The following is a 16,690-nucleotide window of genomic DNA, read 5'->3' on the forward strand; positions in this document are numbered from 1 at the left end:
ATATGTATTGTGCTTCCACTGTCGACCTAGGATTAACTCTGTTTCGCGAAAAGTTTGAATGTCCAGAATGGGACAAACACCTCTCTATCCACACGATGCGTTTATCTACGATGTTCACAACACTGTTCTCCTGTATTCTCCTAGGGAAGGGAGGAGCGGCACCTGCGTCGATACAACCGGACCTCCCGATTGTAGACCTGGGCTACGAGCTGCACCAGGCTTTTTCGCTGGATGTAAGTTCCTGCTACTTTACCACACTCCCGTCGAGGAGCGCACTTTTCCTGCACTACACGCGATAGCTAAGACCACCCAGGAAACAACTCAAACCTACAACTTCTCCAATATCCGCTACGCCGCGCCCCCCACCGGCTCCCTCCGCTTCCGGCCACCAGTCCCTCCAGAGCAGAACCGCACCGTCGTACAGAATGGCGCGCAGGGACGGGTATGTCCTCAGGGAGCGCTGGTCTGGGAAGAGGAGATCATGCCGGGTTTTGTGGAGGGGGTGCTGAATGGGTCGATTTCAACGGGGTCAGACGCGAGTGTGCCGAGTTCTGCTGTCGGGGACTATCCCGTCGTCGGGCCGGCGGGGGACGCGAGGGTAACCGAGGATTGCTTGTTTCTGGACGTCGTTGTTCCTAGGAGTGTTTTCGAGCGGGCCAGAAAAGAGGATGAGAATGACGGAAATGGTGAGAGTCTCGCTTCAGTCCTGATTTGGATCGATGGGGGCGGGTATATCTCTGGAGATAAGACGGAGCAGGACCCGAGCGGTCTGATGCAGCGGAGTATGGTGGACTCAGAGGAGGATGGGATTGTCTATGTTGCGATCAATTATCGGGTAAGTCTCTTGACCGATTGAATGAATGGCTGGTGCTGACTTCCACAGCTAGGTGCTTTTGGGTGGCTGTCCGATGGCAACGGCACTGCCAACGCGGGTCTTCAGGATCAACGCCTCGCGCTCGAGTGGGTGAAGAAGTATATCGGCCTGTTCGGCGGGAACCCCGACCGCATCACCCTCATGGGCGAGTCGGCTGGCGCAGGGTCGATCGTTCATCAGCTCGCGGCGTATGGAGGCAACAGCGCAGATTCGGACGGCAAGGATCTCCCCTTCCGCCAGGCCATCATCCAGAGTCCCATGTGGTATCCCTTGTCGGTGACCCAGCAAACTTCTGCACTGGACGGGTATCTCAAGTTACTGAACGCCTCATCCATCGACGATGCACGGTCTCTGCCATCCGACCAGTTGATCGCTGCCAATGCATACCAGATCGCAACCACACCCGTCTACGGAACCTTCACCTATGGGCCGGTGATAGACGGGTCATTTGTCGGAGACCTACCAAGCAAAATCTTGCTCGACCCCAACTTCGAATGGCAGGATCTCCGTCTCATGACGGGCCATACATCCAACGAAGGCCTCACCTTCACCCCGCCAACCGGAGTCAGCAGCTCGGCATATTCGACCATTCTGCACGACTTTATCCCGGATATAACCCCGGGGACGGCAGAGGACATCGCCCAGAAATTCTACCCGCCAAGCTCCAACGCATCTGCAGCTGACTTGGGCTATGACGATGCATTGGGAAGACTGGCTCTGACGATCAGCGACGCTTTCTTCAGGTGCAAGAACCTGTACTTGAGCACTGCCTTTGACACCACATACAGATACATCTTCAATGTGCCTCCGGGATTGCACTCAGAGGACCTATACTTCACCTTCTATGATCCGGTGCAGCCTGACCCAAGAATCGTCGATGTCGACGTTGCTCTAGCCATACAGGACTATATCGTTTCCTTTGTCCAAGCGGGCCAGCCCTCTTCTTCCAACGCCATTGCGACCGCTTGGAAGCCTTATCGACTGCAGAGTGGCGTCTTGAAGTTCCAACCAAGCGATATATCGAGTGTGCCGGATCCGGTTGACATAGATCGATGTCATATGTGGTGGAAAGTGACCGGCTGAATGCAACGCAAAGGAGGATATGACCCGAACCATCTACTGGCCCCTGGTGCGCCTTGGGAAAAAGGTCTTAACTGCAAGGCACTTTGGCGATCCTTAGGCTTTGGGGGCCAATGCCGGGCGGGTTGAATTGAAGAACGGTGGATGATGTGAAACCGGGATTTTTTTCGTTTGAGAACCAGGACACGGCTTGGAACTATAATCCAACGCTGTATAAGTGATCTGCGAACATGGTGGCTGAAAGACTCGCCATGGCGAACCCTTGCACGCGACTGACATGGTGGGAATTCAGCCGCATGGTTCGGCTTCTAGAACTATACCTTAGCCAGGTATGCAAGTCGAACGATGTTGGTTACAGGGCCCATCACCAATGAGAAAGAGTGCAAATCGGCGAACAATCCTGTGTGACCCACGTGGGATCGTGCGCCGTGCTTGACTGGATGACTTGGGGATAGGAGGTTGGAAGCTAGCGGGTAAAACTAGTTTATTACCACCATCGCCGATGATAAAAATCTCTGTCAGTGTTGTGGTTCGAACATTGCCGAAAGGCTCGCTCACACTACCGGTGGGTGGAGCTTCCTCTGGCCCTTCCCAAGTCCTCTCAGGTTTACTGCGCTGGGCGAGCTTCTGCCAAGCGGGCCGGATCCGTGATCTCAGTCAGGGGTTCAGCGGTCGATGGAATGTGCGCATCAAAACTCCGGCATTCAATTGCCCGCGGTTGCAGCCGTGGTCCCAATGGCAAGCACGTGAGATCTCTCAATAATGATGCAAACACAGGGTCTCGGAGATGTTCCCCTTGTTCGATCGTGGATTTCAGCCTCTTGGGAATATGAAGATATCGCCTGATTTGTGTCTCATTTCAGTTTCCGAGATCCTTCTCTTTCGCGTGTCGCCCAAAAATTGCCTGTTTGGGGGGACGTTACGAATGACTCAGCACTAAAAATAAACCAATGAAATGGGCTAGACTGTTTCACGGCTCGACCGTCAATGAGAGAGAAGAAGAATACAGTAAAAGGAAACGCGCTAGCTCAGGCACCTTTTTATTGGAATTGCCTTGGCTTTTCCAGTGATTTGCAGCGCTAAGATGGAACGGTATCTTAGTCCGTCGTGCTGAGACCCTGCTCCTGCCGACGTGACAGTGGGGGTGAGCTGGCCGGCCGATACGGAAAACTCGTGAGCATCAGGTCCAATCGTCCAAGCCACTGGTAGCGTTCGGAGTCGCCTATTGAGGCCGTGAGCGAGATTGCGCCCTTAACCTTAAATCACAAGAATACGATCGTTTACCCAAACCCTGAGTCGGGCAGGGGTTGCGGAAATGTGACAGCTCTGATTGCGATGAAGAAAATGGTCCGGGAGCCCATGATGTGACCATTGCAGGGTCGAATCCAACCTTCGCAGCGCACGCTGATGGGCTAAGTGGTGGTTCACTTCCCCAAAGAAGACTGTAGGCATCCACTGTAACTGAACGAAGGCGACTGACCGAAGTGACAGACGAAGGCTTATTGGTAAGGTGTCAGTGGTGGAGTTGGGCGGTGCGCCCATTCTCTTGGAAGACAAGACAGTCGGATACAAAGGCTTAGGGACATGTATACTGTGCCAGTATTGGATAATTTAGGCAGCCGTGTGTGTGTCTGAGACCCGGTGGAAAGTAATTGAGTTCGAGTCCGTGTCTGACCTGACCTGGGAGGATAGAGGGATAGACAGGTCCGAGGAAAAGAAACCGCAACCAAAAGGATTCCCCAGCGATAACCTCACCGCTAAGCTTCAAATGACCCATGAATGGATTCATCGGAGGGGAGAGAGAAAGTCAGAAAAGTGAGAGCCTGCATGGCCCGTGGGGGCCACCGGGATGCAGCTGGACTGATCATTGGCAGAGACAGCAGAGCTTAGCAGCCGGAGGAGTTTTGAAGTAGCACAAGTCGCCGGTGTCCGCGGACAAGAAAGAGAGGGAAAAAGTGGAGAGCCACTAAACACGGCTAAGCATAAGGGGGAAAAAAAAGGGTCTTTAAGTACTTAATAATAGCACTTAAGTCTTAGAAGTTAGAAGACGGAGTGCATGGCTGTGCTGCCCGTTCGGCCTGAATTTGCCGGAGTTGTTTAACTGCTGAACAGATAGACAAGAGCATTAGGATCGTATCGCTAATATCCTACTTACTGTATGAGCAGCAATCGGGGTCCGAATACCTTCCGAGAATCCCCCATGGGGTTTGGTTTCCAATCCAATGGATTGCCATCGAGCTGGGTGTCGGTGAAACAAGCAGCAGGGACCGGTAGCACAAGTGAATCTGCGCTGGCAAAGAAGAGATGAAGTCGTTTCTGGACCCCATGTAGAGGAAGAAGGAAAGAAAGCATCAGTAGTGAAACCAACGAGTCGAGGCAGTGTTTATTTGTTGTTGGGGCGGATGGCGGAACTGGAAACCACAAACGTGAATTTGGCAGCACGTCTCACGTCTTCCGCTCTCAGAACCACAGATAGTAAGTTACTAAGCTACTAAGTTACTCTTTGGAAATCTGATGGCCTGCTGAATTATGACTCCACTAAATCACCTGGCCTTGCATTGATCCAGAATATTTTTTTTTTTTTTGCTTTTCGCCCCTCCTCTTTGTCTCTGCTGTCCCCCGCTGGACCAAATCTTAGCGTTGCTTGGTTGATTTGCTCGCTTTTATATGCCTCCCCCCGACTCACAGCACCCTGCATGACTTTCCAGCCTTGGTTCTGTCGTTTCTTCCGTGCTTGCATCCTATAAACATTCTCTCATCCCTCTTTCCTCTTGGACTCGGTCTGACATTCGTTCCCTTGCATCAACCATCACCTCAACCGCCATCATCACCATCACCACCACCACACAAAAACCACTACTACCATACTACTATCCCATCCACCATCCACCAACCAACCAACTCATCACCTTCCTTCTAATCACGACATCTCATCTAACATCCACCATGTTGCTTCACTACCTGTCCGTGACAGGCGCTCTCTGTCTCAGTAGCTGTGCTGCTGCTGCTGCTGCCGTGCCTTACTCCTACATCAGTTCGCCCCGCTCGGCCAGCGCCCATCAGATCAACCTGCCTGCCGTTCCATGTGCTTTCTCCGATTCCAGCTGCAATGAAGCACTCGACCCCCTTGCACATCTCGTAAGTTGACAGCCGTCAAACATGACCGGAACGTCAAACTGACAAGATCTAGACTATTGATTTCTCGACTCAAAATGGCATCTTGCTGGCCAACAAACAGCCCATCTTCCCTGCTTCAGTGCCGATGCAATTCTCCGTGGACCGCAAATGGGACGCGAACAAGCAGTCCGTCTCCGTCGCCTACGCATTAGATGTCCGACCGCTTCCATCTCACCCTGGTGCCCCGGTGGGCGACATCTACCACCTGAAGCTCCGACTCTTCGACCTGCACGGTCGTCCCGTCACCGACCACGCCGTGGCAATCGGCCTGGTCCGGGACACCGTGGGTAACCTCCAGATCACAGTGATCGACCCCAACTCCAGCCGCGAACACGGCCACGGCAACAAGATCTGGCGCATGAAGGAGTGGAAGTCTCAGGTCGAGTCTTACGTCCAGAACGCGAAGGAGGCGGTAACTGACTGCCTGAAGACGACGCCCTTCTCCCACGGACACCACGAGCACGAACAAGACGACCCGCACCACGCTCCGGCGCCCGCTGCTCAGCCTTCGCACGAGACGGCCGCGTCGACCAAGTATCCTCCTGTCTTCCGCACGAGCCAGAACGGACAGTTCCTCTGGACCGGCCGCGAGCGCGGCGTCATGAGACAGATCCGTGCGATCATCTTCCCTGCTCTCCTGGGAGTGTTAGCCGGAGGTGTCGCCTGCGTCATCGGATACCTCCTTGGTCGGATGATCATCTCCGTCTACTTCTGGGCACAGGGCGGCCGCCAGTCCCAGGTCCCCAGCATCACGATCGAAGACGGAGAGTATCTCTCGGAGAAGGAGGCGCTGATGGAACTGTACAGCGATTCCGATCCTGAAGCCAATCTCCCCCGTGACTGACCCGATTTCTTAATCACCTCACTCATTTTCTTTTCTTTCAGTCTTGTTTATGAGTATATCCAATGTAGCATTTTTACAGTTCATTAGCATACGCGCATGAATGAAGCGACCTTTTACGCAGTCTCTGAATATATTCCTTACCGAAACACCATAATACCAATAAGGCCGGCTGGCCCAATGGTAAGGCGCTTGACTACGAATCAAGAGATTGCAGGTTCGAGCCCTGCGTCGGTCAATTTCTTTTGCCTCAGCTTCGTTCCATACCCTCTTTTTTCGCCATAGAGAATGGAGAGATAGAGAGAGTATGGCGCACAGATTTTTGTGCGCACCACAACGGAACTCGGGTCCAGTAACGGGAAGCGGGTCCCACCACCGAACGAGCCCTTACCCTACCGTAGTACTGTACGGTACACTCCCATGAGTACGAGTAAAACTCTTCCATTGGATGGAACCCTCTCTCCCGAGGTTCATCGAGATGCAATAAGACATACCGACGATCGTCATCTCGATGAACCCTCAGGCTCTGGTTGATGATGTCGTTGTGAAGTCTGATCCAAGACACTGATATCGCTGGTCTTGTCTTACTCGTCGTTTTCCGGTTTCTAGGATAGAGGCCTTGTGGGGTGGGCGGGTTGGAAACAGGGTACTAGTAGCCTGGAGCCTGGCGTCTGTGCCTGAGATAGGTGGACGAGGAGATGTATTTCCGGCCGTCCGGCCGCCCCGGGGGGGGGGGGGGGGAAGTTCGGAGGGTTTCCTTCTTTGGTATTTGCATTTACTTTAGGTACTGGTAGGAGGTGGCCGGGGCACTTGGGTGTGGTTGGTTGGTGGGTTGATTGGTTCGATTTTGTTTGGTTTGGTTTGATCTGATTTGGGGGGCGATGTTGATCTCAGCTTGGGCTTAGATTTGGTGGTGAAGGTGAAGGAAGGTATTCAATTGGGGGACTGGTGCTGCGTTTCATTGCTCGGTGGGCACTGGATCGGGAGGGCGGTTGTGGCCCGGGGCCCGCGGGGCGGCGGGGGCCCCGGGCTCCGGACTGGGATTGATGTGACCTTCCTCTTTTGAGGGGAGGGGGATTTGTTGTGTGATTGTTTGGTGGGTTGGGGTGGTTGTTTTGGTGGTTCGTTTGATGTAGTCGATTGTGAGCTCGGTAGGGTCTGATTTTGAGGCTGGGAATTCGACGTATGAGTTGCTAGGAGAGTGCGTAAGTGCCCTTTTGAGTTGGTAATCGAGGCAGATTGCTGGTTGATGCAGTTGCAGCAGGGGCGGGACAATGGGTGGCGATTGGGTCTGCTTGGTTTGTTGGTCGGTCTGGTTGGGAAGATGTCGGCACTTACTTATTCAGTTTGTCTCATGCAGATAGTAGATACGCAGTCGAGTTAGTGATAGAACGAGTTGTTTCAGACGATGCCATCGAAAACACATAACTGTTGTCTTCACATATGAAAGTCTCGAAACACAGATGGACTGTCAGACTAGGAACTGTAGTAGACACACAGCCAAGCGCAGGAACAGTACCCAAACCAGCCGACGGACCAGTGTAAGCAACGGTTAGCACCAAGCATCCCAACGCCAAGCTCCTACCCATAGCTTATATCCATAGACCGTCCCACCTGGCACCAGCTGACCTACATCTTACTTGGCATAGCATGCATACATGCATATATCTTATCAATGTCAACATCACGATCATATTATCATATTCGGCCCTCCGTCATATCTAAACAGACACCCACTCACCCTCTCACCAACTCTCCTCCCTCTCATTCGATCCCCTTCACGAGATTCAAACACACTCAGACTTAATGCTAACAAGCGTGACATCCGCCTCGAAGCACTGCTTCTCGCTGTCCACACTCACGGTATCATACAGGGTCGACTCGTCGCAGCCCGAGGCCGTGTAGGTGTGCAGCACGGCCGAAGTGCCGTCGGCGCAGGCGCCGGCCTCGACGTACGCGGTGAACGACTTGATGGGGAAGTTCTCCACGTTCAGGCACGAGCCCGCGTAGGCGTTACCCGCGTCGATGCTGGGCGCCGTGCAGTTCTCGTAGAAGTAGCCGGCGTACCCGACGGTCGGGTTGGCGGTGACGGCCACGGCCAGGGTGGTGGCCAGGAGGGTGAGGGTCTTCGGGTTGTTGTTAGTATATTGGTACTTTAGGGGAAGGGGAGACGTGTGAGAGGTGAGTATCTGGGTATGTAGGAATAGATTGAGGTGAAAACGGGATGTTGCCGACCTTGGTCATCATTTTGATAGGATTGGGGTTCGGTATATGGATGAACTTGAAGTTGTGCTGTGCAATGGTGATGCTGTTGAATGGTCTCTATTGCATCAAGTTCGAGGGTGAAGCACCACCCTTATATACAATTTTTCAACTCATGCTGCTGCTCGTAAGATGAACTCCTTCCACGCGTCTTGACTCCGTTGGCAAGGCATTGGATGCTTCCTCTCAGCTGAGATGGAACATAGTTCGTTACCTTGATGGCACTATGGATGGGACACTTACGTATGCTCGAGGCTCGGAATCTCTCCATTCTGCAGGTGAGATGAGGTTCACTTCGCCCGATCTACATGCGTGCTAGCCGGATGAAGGTAAGTGGTTGATATCTTCTCGTCTCAATCTGTCAGCTTACGGGGCTGCAGAGGATGAAGGAACCATAGCTCGCTTCATGATGCTTTCGTTCCGCGCATTTGCATGCTAGCAGGTCGCAGAGGAGGCTCTAAGGTGATCCAGAAGAGAGGTTTACATGCTTCGTCCTGTATGAAGAGTTCTTGCCAGATCAGTTCCCAAAGCCGCTCATGAGGCTTCGTACTGACTGTCAGAGTCAGCGTTGTTGTCATAGTGTTGACGGTTCTCCTTGCAGGCTGCAACTGTTAAAAGTGACCCACTTGGACATCGGCTGCTGGCAGCCAGTCAATGGGCCCATCACGGCCATGAAGAACCACCTTCACGATCTATTCATTATCTAATTCTTAGGAATCATCGTATGGCATGCACGACGCGCAGATTTCGCAGACACCAGTTACCCAAAAGAGCATCCTACTGAGGGTTTCTGTCCTGATTTCGCCGACGTTCTGCGGGATAGTGCGCTCGCCAAGAAGACGCGGAGGATCTTGGCGTGAGCAGGCAAGGTTCGTGCCGAAGCAGCAGATTACTGTACGATCGAATTGCGGGCACTGGGCTCGGCTCACTATGGTCGACCTGAGATCTCCGCCATTGATGAAAGCATATTTTTGGACCGAAGAGGGAGAAATGTAAGTGCTGGTTGAGTTGGGGCAGTGGAAAAGTCAACCTTGAAGGTGACAGCTAGACTCTAGTCAGTCTCAGAGGCTAGACCCTTCCCGTCCCTGTCGGCAAAGCCACCGAAGGAGACTAGCAAGCCACGTCACGAGATTCCAACTGACATCCTTGACACTTTATTCAGCTTTAACTTCCTCTCCCACTTTCGCCTCGTATTTGCTGCACCTCCCCTCTTTAGTCTGCCCCGTTGCTCGGCTAAACTTACCTCTCCAGTCGCCCCTCCTTTTCTCCTCTTGTAGTTCGCTTGCAAATGCTTGGGTATGCCTGCCTCATCCCTTCGCTATACATTGTTGTGGTGCTGCCGTGAGATTTCTTGCTGCCTTGCTCGGAGTTCCCCTCCTCTTTATCGGACTTCGGCCACAGATTACACGAACCATTAATATGGAGGGCCAGGTCGATGTACACAACACAGCGCAGCAACCTTGGGAACTCTTATCCTCCTCGTACAACCATTTCCTACCATTCTTTGTCTTGGTTCCATCCCGCTCCCCGTGTCTTGATGTCACGGATCACAAGATGACGGCTCGATGACTAACAAGTCTTTTTGGCTGGTTATAGACAACCATTATCTCTCCATCTATCTACCAGGTGCCACATTTCTTGAGCCGGATTTACAACATGTAAGACTTTAATCAAAATGACTCAGAACCTCAACAGGCCGTTCGCCGCAATTTCCGCGGATACTCCTTACTATGACCTCGGATCCTTCCATCGATCAGTCACTACCGCTAGCCGGGACGCGCAGATCTGGTTCAACCGGGGCCTCATCTGGTGCTATGCCTTCAACCATGAGCAGGCGGCGGAATGCTTCAACCAAGCGATTGCGCACGACCCGACATGTGCCATGGCGTATTGGGGACTCGCGTTTGCGCTCGGGCCGAACTATAACATGTCGTGGGAGGCCTTCCCGCCTCAGGCATTGGATATGGTGGTAAGCCGCACACACTCGGCGCTTATCCAGGCCCTGGAGAACAGCGGATCTGCGTCGCCAGTGGAGCAAGGCCTCATTCGAGCACTTCAAGCCCGCTTTCCTCAGAAACATGCGCCGAAGGATCCACAGCAGCTCCAGTCATGGAGCAAGTCATATGCAGAGGCAATGCGGGTGGCATATGAAAGGTTCCCAGGCGACCTGGATGTCACTGCATTATATGCCGACAGCCTCATTAATTTAACACCCTGGCGGCTCTGGGACTTGCACACCGGACATCCTACGGCAGGGTCGTGTACGCTGGAGGCCAAGGATGTCCTTCACCGCGCTTTGGCTGAAGAGGGCGGCTGCGCACACCCGGGCCTGCTGCACGTATACATCCATCTCATGGAGATGTCTAGTCAGCCGGAGACGGTGTTGCAGATCGCTGATCATCTCCGTGGGCTGGTCCCTGACTCTGGACATCTCCATCATATGCCCACTCATATTGATATTCTCTGCGGGGACTACCAGCGAGCCATCCTGTCCAACTCGGACGCTGTGCGTGCTGACGAGAAGTATCTTGCGCTGTCTCGGCCCCAGGGCATCTATACAATGTACAGAGCCCATAACCATCACTTCCTGATCTATGCAGCTATGCTCGCAGGGCAGTACAAGGTCGCATTAGACACCGCGATCAAATTGGAAAGGTCACTTTCCGATGAAATACTACGCACGCCACATCCCCCCATGGCCATGTTCCTAGAGTCTTTCGTGCCCATGCGCGTACATGTCTTGATCCGCTTCGGACGCTGGCAAGTCCTCCTCAAAACCAAACTTCCAGACGACCAAGAGCTATACTGCGTAACCACCGCCGTGATCCACTACGGGAAGGCTGTCGCCTTGGCTGCACTGGGTAGAGTCGGCGATGCAGGCAAAGAACAGGAACTGTTCCGTGCAGCCTTCAAACGAGTTCCGCGATCCCGCACCTTGCACAACAACACCTGTGTTGACATCCTAGCTATTGCGCAAGCCATGCTCGACGGCGAGCTGGAATACCGCCGTGGCAATACCACCGAGGCATTCCAGCATCTGAGCCACGCCACCAGTCTCTACGATAAACTTCCGTACGACGAGCCGTGGGGCTGGATGCAGCCCATCCGCCATGTTCATGGCGCCTTGTTGTTGGAGCAAGGGCTTGTGGAAGAGGCGGCGGACGTCTATGCTGCTGATCTGGGGGTGGATGATACCTTACCGCGCGCCAAACAGCATCCCAATAATGTGTGGTCATTGCATGGGTACCATGAATGCCTGGTGCGATTGGGCCGTGGACCCGAGGCGCGCATCCTGGGGTTGCAGCTCAGGATGGCATTGGCTCGGGCCGATGTCCCCATTAAATCGTCTTGCTTTTGTCGTCTCGGTGTCGGACAGAAATAAGCGAAGGATAGTGGCTGTCTTACGGCTTGACTTTTCGTAATTGGCGCCGGCTTGCATTCTGTTCTGCTAATCTCAGAAGGACGGTATCTGGCATGCAGCCTTCCGTTGCTATTGGTTATGAGGAGCCTTATCACAGATGGGAGCAGTTCGGGTCTATTCCGTAAGGCTCGTTGGTTGCGATGTTGTCTATTGCTGGTAACCACAAAAATTATATTCTAAACTTCAACAATCTCCCGCAGGCGGGTGTATACACAAGGGACACTCTCTGATATCCGGGTAGTCAGGGCAATAGTTCACGTCCCTCATGTCACGTCTCCACTCATAACGGACAAAGTCCACGATTTCCCTCATGATCCTAGGGCAAAGCACTGCCACGTACCATCTAGCTACTAGGTACAGGGTACTGATGTCTTGATGTCGAGAGTGGTCACATGACCCCGAGTCTGTCCTTCCGGTCCAGGAGGAGGTAACTAATTTCCTCGAGGTAAGTGCATGCTGCGTCAAATTTCCACGAGCTCCCCAATTCTTGCAAGGTTCTGCGGCGTCACGTACCTGCATCAAACAAATATGCTGTCGAACTTCGAGTTTCTTTCATCGAATCCTGAAGCTGGACAACAACCTCTTCGGGAGGATAGCGCTCAATAAGCGGGTTGAAAAGCATTCACTTCAAGAGCTACCTTTCAGTTGCACGCACTTGGCTAAGACATCATGCTTTCATGGTTAAAGTGATGATCATGCTCTTTGTCGAGTTCAGTGACCTTTGTATTGTATTTACTTCCAGACCTCTGAAAACTCCCGTCTACAAGGGTGACAAAGGCATCGTCTTGTCTTCGCGTGATGGATATTTAAGCATCATGATACTTTGCTCTCGCAGATATATCTGTAATTCAGTGCCGTCTGGTATGTTGTTGCAAGAACAGTTCTCAAAGATTCTCGTGACACAACCGCAAACATGAGACTTACGAGGCTGCCGAATGAGCTCCTCATGATGGTCGTGGAGTTGTTGGAATATGAGAGCGAGATGAGTGCATTCGCCCGCACCAACAGGGCTTTCTACTATGTAGCCAACCCCATGTTGTACCAACACAACGTCCGGCATGGGTCCAGCTTTGCGTTGAACTGGGGAATCAAGAATCACTCGGTAGAAACCGTTGAGCTGATGCTTGATGCGGGAGCTTCGCCCACGGAGTGCATCGATCCTCAAGAGGCATGGCAACCAGTAGCGCTGGCGGCCATCAATGGCAATGAAGCGATTGTAAAGCTTCTTTGGGAGAGGGGGGTCGATCTTCGGCAGGTCCAAACCTGGACTTACGACCCCGCTTGTGTCGATTCGGATGACGATTCCAGTTCGTCCGAGGACGGCCCTGTGTGCAACGGGTACCCTAGTCTTATACTATTGGCTGCGATGCACGGTCATGAACAGCTGGTTCGATTTCTCCTGCAGCACTTGCCAAGGAAGGGCAAGGTTGACTTTCCTCGTGACTATCTCGGGAGGACCCCGTTAATGCACGCGGCAAAGTATGGCGAACTCTCAATCGTGCGGCTGCTTGTTGGTGCTGGGGCGAATATTGAGGCTAAGAGCTGCAATAACTCGACTGCCTTGGTGCTTGCAGCGGAGAACGGCCAAGACGAGGTGATAGAGTTCCTCCTTAGTCGAGGTGCTGATCCTAATACAAGGTTTGAATTCGGTGACAGTCTGCTTCCCTTCACCCCTATCTACGTGGCTGCTAGGAATGGCCACCTCAAGAGCGTCCGATGTCTCCTCGGAGCGGCGGGAGTAGTGGAATCAATCAAGACATTGCCTTTGAAGTCACATCCCCTCGTACACAGTACCGTAAACAATCACCGGGAGGTAGTCAGACTTCTTCTGGAGCAAGGGGGTGGCTACAACCAGCTCGGAACAGACAAGGGTGCGAGTTTGTGTGTTGCGGCCGCACTTGGGGACATTACTGTTGTCCGTGATCTTCTGAATGAACTTAATTCAGACGCGAATGCCTTTCTTTTTGATAGATCAGAAGAAAATGACACTATCTTCTGGGACTCAGATTATGATCGTAGCACAGCTATAAGCTTAGCCACGGACGAAGGCTATACAGGGATTGTTCAGCTGCTGCTTGATCATGGCTCCGAGGTTTCCTTTAGAGAAGACGTAGACCCTGATAGGAGCAGAACCTGGCGGCCGGAGCCACTTATCCAAGCGACCCGCAAAGGCTTCGAGCCCCTCATTGAACTGTTGCTCGAGGCTGGAGCCAACCCAAACATGCGGACAAAAGATATGTACGGGCAACAGGAACATGTATTGATGCTGGCTGCTCCATTTGAGGGCATCTTCCGTCGCCTACTGGAGGCGGGGGCAGGACCAGAATCGTCTTATACGCTGTACCCGGATTTTAGGGTCGCACGCGATGTAGTGGTCTCTGGTATGACTGCGCCGGTGCAGATGCTTCTGGACTATGGCTTCGATTTTGGAGTGTACCTGGGCCCCGACCTCCTCCACGCTGCCGTCGAGGGCGGCCGGGCTGTCTTCGAGCTCCTCCTCCAGCAGGGAATATGGGATGAGCAACTATTACCAGAGAATTATGACGCAGAAGAATGTGAGCGTGCTATTGGTTTAGCTGCCGAGACCGGTCAGGCAAGCATGGTACAATACCCGATCGACCTGGGGTTCCGTGAGCGCGTGCCAGTGCAACCATGGGTAGATGTTATCGAAAGGGCTGCAAACTCTGACGGGCGCTATTCATGGAGACAAAATGCGGTTAATATTGCAGACGCAAGCGCTACCCTTGATGTCCTTCTACGGAACGGGTTTGATATCGACCGATCAGTCGATGGATGCACCGGCCTAGCCAGATCGGCGTACTTCTCGTCTGGAGCCAGCACACCCCTGCTGCTCAGTCGCGGAGCCGACCCATTGCCACGATGTGCCCCGAAGAATTCACCGTTGTACTTAGCTGTAGAATGCGGGAAGAAGGACGCTGTCCTGCAGCTCTTGCACGCAATCGATGCAAGGCGCGAGCCTTGGGCGGTGATTGCGCCTTACCTACGCGCAGCAGAGAAAGCAGCGATAAATCGGGGCTGGAACAAGAACGACACCTTTGGAATCATGAAAGTTCTGCGACAGTGGTCCTGGAGATTGCAGTATCCTGCGCCTGTGGACTCTGAAGGTCCATTTTCGCTTCCATTAGAATAGAATAACCGCGATCTTGCTCGAGACTGACAAGATCACAATGTTGCTAGTAAGGACATTTAGTCAATTTTCAATCTCATAGCCAGCAAGTGTAGACAGATAAGTGTGAACATTTACCATGTTTGTCTTACTATTGTAGAATATAGCTATGACATGTAGTACTCCTGTTTCCAATGGTCTAGACAAATTAATTGACTGAGGCTTGTAAAGGTCTTGAGCCCAGCACCATAGAAGAAAAAGAGACAAGAGGTAATTTTTGGTCTACTCATGCGGTGGTGACTTAGGTACCTCCTGTCAAATGTAAGCATATATGAAGATCAAACTTCATCGGCAGGTGCGACTGCACGCACCTACCGAGTATACTATCTAGATAGCTATATGGAGTAGTAGTCCCCGCAAGGCGGTATCCAACGACAATAACCCCTCCCACGTGACCAACCAGCAACCGCTCATCACGTGCACATTTGCAAACAATAGCCTGCGACGTAGCTGTAGCATTCAAGCTCAACAACACGCCCAATTGAACCCACCTCAACCTTTCAACCTCACACTCCCAAACCAAAAAGCCACATGTCTCAACTCTAAACACTACGGCCATTAAAACCGCTACCACCACCACAACAACCCCCGATTCCTCACCTACCACGCAGAAGAAAATGGACACAACGATCCAAACCAGCCTCCGCACGCTTGAATCCGCGCTCAACGCCCTCCTCACAACCCTAACCACCTCACCGACCGCGTCGGGCGCCCCCACCGCAGCACTGAACCTCCTCGCAGCCGACGACACCCTCACCTCCTCGATCGACCTGCTCCGCGTCCACCAAGCCAACTACGCGCGCCTGCTGCACCTGCGCGCCGAGGCGCAATCCCTCGAAGAGAAAGTCCGGGGCATCGTGCGCGAGGTCGTAGACTACGAAGAGCAGGCGCGGGGTGTGTGCGGTGACTCGGATAGTGATTCGGATAGTGATTCAGATTCTGACTCGGAGGAGGATTCGGAGGAAGACGAGGAGGAGGATGAGATTGCGCTTGTGGGCGCGGGCGATGGGGATATGGAGATGCGGGATGCGGAGCGAAAGAAGAAGAAGGAGCTGCGCGGCGTGAAGGAGGTCGACTATAAGCTTTTGCTGGATTTTGCGCGCCGTATCAGCAAGTATAACCATCAGGCGGCCGCGGATGCCGCTGCTGGTGTTGAGGAGAGGTTGGCGAGACGGCATGAGGCGGCTCAGGATGCGGAGATGGGGGGGATGGGGGCTACAACGACCCAGGGTACTGCTGGGGGCTCAGGGACAGGCGGGACGAATGGCGATACGAATGCCGAGCCCGTCGCCGAAGTGACGAAGGGGGCTACGTCGTGGTTGGATGAGAGTGCGAATTTGGCGAGGCAGGTGTATATGTTGCCTTACCCGATGGAGGATCGGATTCGCATGGGCTTGATGGGGCAGATTCAGCTGGCGGCTGCCGAGGGTAGGCCGGGTTTCGAGGTCGATCGCGAGGTCGAGAGGTTGATTCGCGAGGCGGAGGGCTGGGGCGTTGCGAGCCCTGTGCCTGCGCCGGCTGGGGATGTCGGGGAGCAGGTCAGACATGCGGGTGAGGCGGCCAGGGCGGCGGCGTTGGCTGGGTCGACTGCCGCGAGTGGTGGTAGTGGTTCTGCTAGGCCGGTTGCTGCGCCGCCGCAGCCGTCGAAGCCAAAGGCTACCTTGGATTTGGATCTGTATGATCCCGATGAGGATGATGAGTGATGTAGACTTGAAGACTTGATTGAGGGTGACAGCTGGTCTGTCATGATGATTTACACGAAATGCAATCTAATACCCGGCATGTCTAGTCCTGCAATCTATCATGCATGGACGACTCCGCCGTCTACTTCCTGCATCGGTTTTCATA

At 53.3% G+C, this 16,690-nt stretch overlaps 6 protein-coding genes and 1 non-coding gene across 7 annotated transcripts; 5 read left to right on the forward strand and 2 right to left on the reverse strand.

Annotated features, from left to right (window-relative positions):
• Positions 1-67: 67 nt before the first annotated feature.
• On the forward strand, positions 68-1,957 carry BO97DRAFT_434489 (carboxylesterase family protein; the record flags this gene model as incomplete). The annotated part of the gene is made up of 4 exons (XM_025697680.1): positions 68-112; positions 150-233; positions 314-835; positions 884-1,957. The coding sequence occupies 4 exons, from the start codon at positions 68-70 to the stop codon at positions 1,955-1,957; spliced, it is 1,725 nt and encodes a 574-aa protein (XP_025551684.1).
• Positions 1,958-4,900: 2,943 nt separating this feature from the next.
• Positions 4,901-5,975, forward strand: BO97DRAFT_424615 (uncharacterized protein; the record flags this gene model as incomplete). The annotated part of the gene is made up of 2 exons (XM_025696993.1): positions 4,901-5,092; positions 5,145-5,975. The coding sequence occupies 2 exons, from the start codon at positions 4,901-4,903 to the stop codon at positions 5,973-5,975; spliced, it is 1,023 nt and encodes a 340-aa protein (XP_025551685.1).
• A 163-nt stretch (positions 5,976-6,138) lies between these two features.
• BO97DRAFT_t146 lies at positions 6,139-6,210 on the forward strand. Its single transcript has one exon. It is a non-coding gene; the product is annotated as a tRNA-Arg (tRNA).
• A 1,501-nt stretch (positions 6,211-7,711) lies between these two features.
• BO97DRAFT_405469 (uncharacterized protein) lies at positions 7,712-8,275 on the reverse strand. Its single transcript, XM_025695195.1, has 2 exons — positions 8,208-8,275; positions 7,712-8,098 (listed from the first exon to the last, which is right to left on the reverse strand). Exons 1-2 carry the CDS (start codon positions 8,217-8,219, stop codon positions 7,760-7,762), a joined length of 351 nt encoding a protein of 116 aa, XP_025551686.1. The 5' UTR covers positions 8,220-8,275; the 3' UTR covers positions 7,712-7,759.
• Positions 8,276-9,449: 1,174 nt separating this feature from the next.
• Positions 9,450-11,855, forward strand: BO97DRAFT_405470 (tetratricopeptide repeat protein). Its single transcript, XM_025695196.1, has one exon. It carries the CDS (start codon positions 9,910-9,912, stop codon positions 11,614-11,616), a length of 1,707 nt encoding a protein of 568 aa, XP_025551687.1. The 5' UTR covers positions 9,450-9,909; the 3' UTR covers positions 11,617-11,855.
• On the reverse strand, positions 11,728-12,295 carry BO97DRAFT_59130 (uncharacterized protein). The gene has a single exon (XM_025700927.1). The coding sequence runs from the start codon at positions 12,172-12,174 to the stop codon at positions 11,839-11,841; it is 336 nt and encodes a 111-aa protein (XP_025551688.1). The 5' UTR covers positions 12,175-12,295; the 3' UTR covers positions 11,728-11,838.
• Positions 12,296-15,321: 3,026 nt separating this feature from the next.
• BO97DRAFT_59156 (uncharacterized protein) lies at positions 15,322-16,690 on the forward strand. Its single transcript, XM_025700928.1, has one exon. The coding sequence runs from the start codon at positions 15,460-15,462 to the stop codon at positions 16,543-16,545; it is 1,086 nt and encodes a 361-aa protein (XP_025551689.1). The 5' UTR covers positions 15,322-15,459; the 3' UTR covers positions 16,546-16,690.

This window comes from Aspergillus homomorphus (genome assembly GCF_003184865.1).
Source record: "Aspergillus homomorphus CBS 101889 unplaced genomic scaffold BO97scaffold_17, whole genome shotgun sequence".
Classification (NCBI taxonomy): Eukaryota; Fungi; Ascomycota; class Eurotiomycetes; order Eurotiales; family Aspergillaceae; genus Aspergillus; species Aspergillus homomorphus.